Source organism: Danio aesculapii, chromosome 5 (genome assembly GCF_903798145.1).
Source record: "Danio aesculapii chromosome 5, fDanAes4.1, whole genome shotgun sequence".
Classification (NCBI taxonomy): domain Eukaryota; kingdom Metazoa; phylum Chordata; class Actinopteri; order Cypriniformes; family Danionidae; genus Danio; species Danio aesculapii.
Genome location: NC_079439.1, coordinates 21,661,602 through 21,665,973, shown reverse-complemented (window position 1 = coordinate 21,665,973; position 4,372 = coordinate 21,661,602). Strand labels below are relative to the sequence as shown.

General features: G+C 37.4%; 1 protein-coding gene across 1 annotated transcript; it reads right to left on the bottom strand.

Annotated features, from left to right (window-relative positions):
• Positions 1-2,237: 2,237 nt before the first annotated feature.
• Positions 2,238-3,563, bottom strand: LOC130228447 (chemerin-like receptor 1). Its single transcript, XM_056456873.1, has one exon. The coding sequence runs from the start codon at positions 3,531-3,533 to the stop codon at positions 2,505-2,507; it is 1,029 nt and encodes a 342-aa protein (XP_056312848.1). The 5' UTR covers positions 3,534-3,563; the 3' UTR covers positions 2,238-2,504.
• Positions 3,564-4,372: the final 809 nt, after the last annotated feature.

Below are 4,372 nucleotides of genomic sequence, written 5' to 3'. Positions count from 1 at the left end.
TAAAAAGCCTTGGAGTAACGATTGATGACCAACTGAACTTCTCTGACCACATTTCTAGAACTGCCCGATCTTGCAGATTCGCACTCTACAACATCAGAAAGGTCCGACCCTTCCTATCTGAACATACAGCTCAACTCATTGTTCAAGCTCTTGTCCTCTCCAAACTGGACTATTGCAACTCTCTGCTAGCCGGGCTACCAGCTAGTTCTATCAAACCTCTTCAGCTGCTTCAGAACGCAGCAGCACGAGTGGTCTTTGATGAACCCAAAAGAGCACATGTCACTCCGCTACTCACCCGTTTGCACTGGCTTCCAGTTGCTGCCCGCATCAAATTCAAAGCTCTGATGTTTGCTTACAAAGTGACCTCTAGCTGTGCTCCTTCGTATCTGCTCTCACTTCTGCAGATATATGTGCCCTCCAGAAACTTGCGTTCTGTGAATGAACGTCGCCTCGTTGTTCCATCCCAAAGAGGGAAGAAATCACTTTCCCGAACTCTCACATTCAATCTGCCCAGTTGGTGGAATGAACTCCCTAACTACATCAGAACAGCCGAGTCACTTGCTGTCTTCAAGAAACGACTAAAAACGCAACTGTTTAGTCTCCACTTTTCCTCCTAATCTGCAATTGCCTCTCTGGCTATACCACTAACTGAGCCCTCTTTCTCTCTCTCTCTATTAAAAAAAAAAAAAAAAAAAAAAAATTTCTACTAATGCTTTGCTTCTTAGACTTTTACACGCCTGAAACTTGTCTATAGCGCTTGTTCACTGCTGCTCTTATAGTTGTGTAAATTGCTTCCTTGTCCTCATTTGTAAGTCGCTTTGGATAAAAGCGTCTGCTAAATGACTAAATGTAAATGTAAATGTAAATGATATGCCTAAATGCTAACTGGTTAGCATAATATGTTTGAAACACAATGGCTTCGTCCAAAACCGCTTACTACTCAGTAGGTACTGCATTTTAATTTAAACTAATCAGCCATTAGAAGAGTACGTTCTATACAGTATGAATGTGAGAAGTATGAATGGAATTCGGACGTACTACATCTGCCATTTTGTTGTGGTCACATGACCTACCCGCGTCAGTTGCGTTGTTTCACTCCCATTCATGAATGCTCTCGCAGGGCATCATGGGATATCACAGCGTGCATTGGATGCGCACTTCGGAATCTCGCTGGTAGTAGCAAGTCATCGGGGTACTTCTCGCATACAGATTTTTGAATTCTATGAATTCGGACATACTACTTGGCTTGCACACTGATTTTAGCGTACTGTATAGTATGGAAGTATGCGGTTTCGAACGCAGCCCATCCCTCCCCTGCAGTCCAAAGCCACGCCTCCTGAAATTGACGAATGCGCTCATTAAAGATGACAGTAGACATCACACTAGATTATTTCATTCACCAGTTAGAAAACTTTATAGTACTTTATAATACTACAATTCTGAACAAAAAAAGATCTAGCACGTTTTCAGTTGTTGTCATAATGTGCAATATTGCATGCATATAAGGGTCACTGGTCTCACTCTCACACGCTTTGTCCTAAAGTGACTACTGTATTGTGGCCAGCACAGCACAGGTTGTCATAGTTCAAAAATGAACCAATGTGAATATAAAACCTTCACCTTAGTAAAGCAGGCTAGGCAAAATGGTGCTATTTACTTGTGTTTTGTTGTTAAACTAAATAAAAATCTAAAAATGAACAACACTTTTGTGCATATAATGCATAAATCTACAACATCTACATAAGCTTTGCGTGAGTAAAATAGTTTTAAAACAGAACATTACCTGTCCAAAAGAAAAACTTCAGCCATGGTGCCATGCTTCCTGCAGAAAGTAACTCCAATATTGATTCAGGATTATTAAATGTTTTGATTCAGCATTTGTTTTTACTGCTGTCACTCTCTCGTGCACACATGACCTCTCACGCAAACGGTGGATCTGTGTGAACAGAGGTGCGCAGATGTACAAATCTACATTTGTTGACAGACAGTTTGGGCTACTTTTCAGAATTATGGGAATTATCGGTTTAACAATTTTTAATTGGATGAACATTTTTTAGTCTTATACCTTACCCAGAATAAAAAAAATACTTAATAATACAGTTAGATCATTTACTTTAATCATTACTATTGGAATGTAGACTTTGAACCAGCACAACAAATAATGTTTCTGATGACAGTCACCTACTGCATCTTTAAGTACATGCTTGTTAATATAAACACTTTAATAGCTATGGTAAAATTTACAAAATAAACAAACAAATTTCATGTACATGTTTCATGTATTCATGTACAGTTGTAGGAAGTAGCTTTCACATCTATACTTATGTTACTTATAGACTTTGAACTCAAAACATGCAAAAGTCAGAAACAGTTTGTTAAAAGTACACATACCTGTAATAGAAAATAGATCAAATTTGTGCTAGTATTAGAAAGCCAAAGCAGTTATTTTTGTTATTTTGTTTTGTTTTTTAAAGAAGAGAATAAAGAGAAATGTCTTCCTTGTTTCAGACAACAGTGGAAAGTCTGTTATCCACAGAATTGGTGATTGATGTTGCTCTGAAAGCACTTCGGGTCTCCTCATCAATGGCGCTCTCAATCTTGGACAGAAAGGAATAGCATTTCTTCTTGAAATCTTTGGCCATGAATGCGTACAGGAAAGGGTTTAGAAAGCTGTTCACACTGGCAAGAGTAACAGATACTTGTTGGGCTCTGTACATGGCAGGACTGTGCTTAGTTTGGGCCAACTCTACAATAGAAACTATCTGAAAAGGCAACCAGCAGAGGAAAAAAGCTGTGATCAGTAACGTCATGATCTTGTAGGGCTTGGTGGATTTGGACATTTGGTTTGATCTAAGTTTACAAATCAGAATAGAGTAACAGGTGGAAATGATCAGGAATGGAATCAGAAACCCAAAAGTGAAGCGTGTGAACACAATGGTACTGTGGTGATGCTCATAATGGGAATAACATATCACTACTGGTGGATTACCTGCAATATTTCTGAAGTAGGCAGATGGAATGCTAAACAAAGAAGAAACAAACCAAACCAACACAACCACTAAAGAAGCTTTCTGGACAGTGCGTCGATTCTGGGCCCAGACGGGAAACTTGACGGCGATGCAGCGATCCACACTAATGATGACTAGGATGAAGATGCTGCTGTACATATTGAGGGTCATAACAAAAGAGGTGAACTTGCACATGAAGAGGCCAAAGATCCAGGTGTCCATAACTATTCTGCTAATGCTCAGAGGCAGAGTAGAGCAGAAAATGAAGTCAGACAAAGCCAGGCTCAGGTACCAGGTGGTGTTCACTGACTTCCTCATCTTAAAACCAGTAATCCAGATCACTGCACCATTTCCAACGATGCCGAGAAGGAAAATGATCACATTAAAAATCACAATGATCACACATAATGCTTCCTTACAGTGACCAGCTCGAATATCTTCAGAAATGGCTGTTTCCGCCTCGATATTAAATAAATCATCATCACTGTATTCTTCTTGATGTTCAAAATCTGATGTTGAATTCATTTTGTCTTTCAGAACTGAGAAGGGAAATGGAGATCTGTAAGAAAACCAACAGGCAATGTATTCAAAAATATATTAAGTCATTTCATAGTTTTTGAAAATAAATTAAATGACTGAGCAAAATCATCATGACTTAAAAATATATTTAATTATATTAATGATATTAGTTTGCATCAGTTTTGTGTTTTGCAGCAGTTTAAGAATAAGTGGCACACATTATTATTATTTTTGATTATGAATAGGTTGTTAGTATTTATTCTTTGCATTAAGGAAACATCGTTAAAGGGTTATTTTCACCCTTGAGCAACCTTATGGTCATTTTGTCTATTTGTATTTGTTTTTGTGATTAGTTTCATATTGATCATGCAAACAGCATAAATTTTAAAGTTAATTTGTGTTGCTGTTTTAATATTTCACCCATATTTTGTTATATCTTTCATAAATCTATTATGGACTAACATGAATAGTTCCATTCGCATCCTTAAAGAGAATTTTAAATAAGAACTTAAACCTGCAATTTTTAATGGGGTACAGTATATGCACAGCTATTGTTTTTCAGCCAATGATAAACTTCTGGTGAAAGCTTAATGTGACTATTTTCAATTTCATATGGTTCCCTTTACAGCATCGATGTAATGTAATTACAATACATTCAGTTAAATAAACTTAAGCATTCATTTAGTTGTTTAAGCATAAAACGAGAAGCTAGCGCTGCAGGAGACGAGTGCAGAAACTCTATTGAAATATTTTATAGACATGGCAGGGGGAAAAGTAATTTAATGCTGTGCTTCTTGTCCAGTCTGAATTTATTTTTATTTTTATTTTTTTAAGAAATCAGACCT

Coding starts and splice junctions, on each gene's coding strand:
- LOC130228447 (XM_056456873.1), bottom strand. CDS start 3,533: ATGAATTCAACATCAGATTTTGAACATCAAGAAGAATACAGTGATGAT.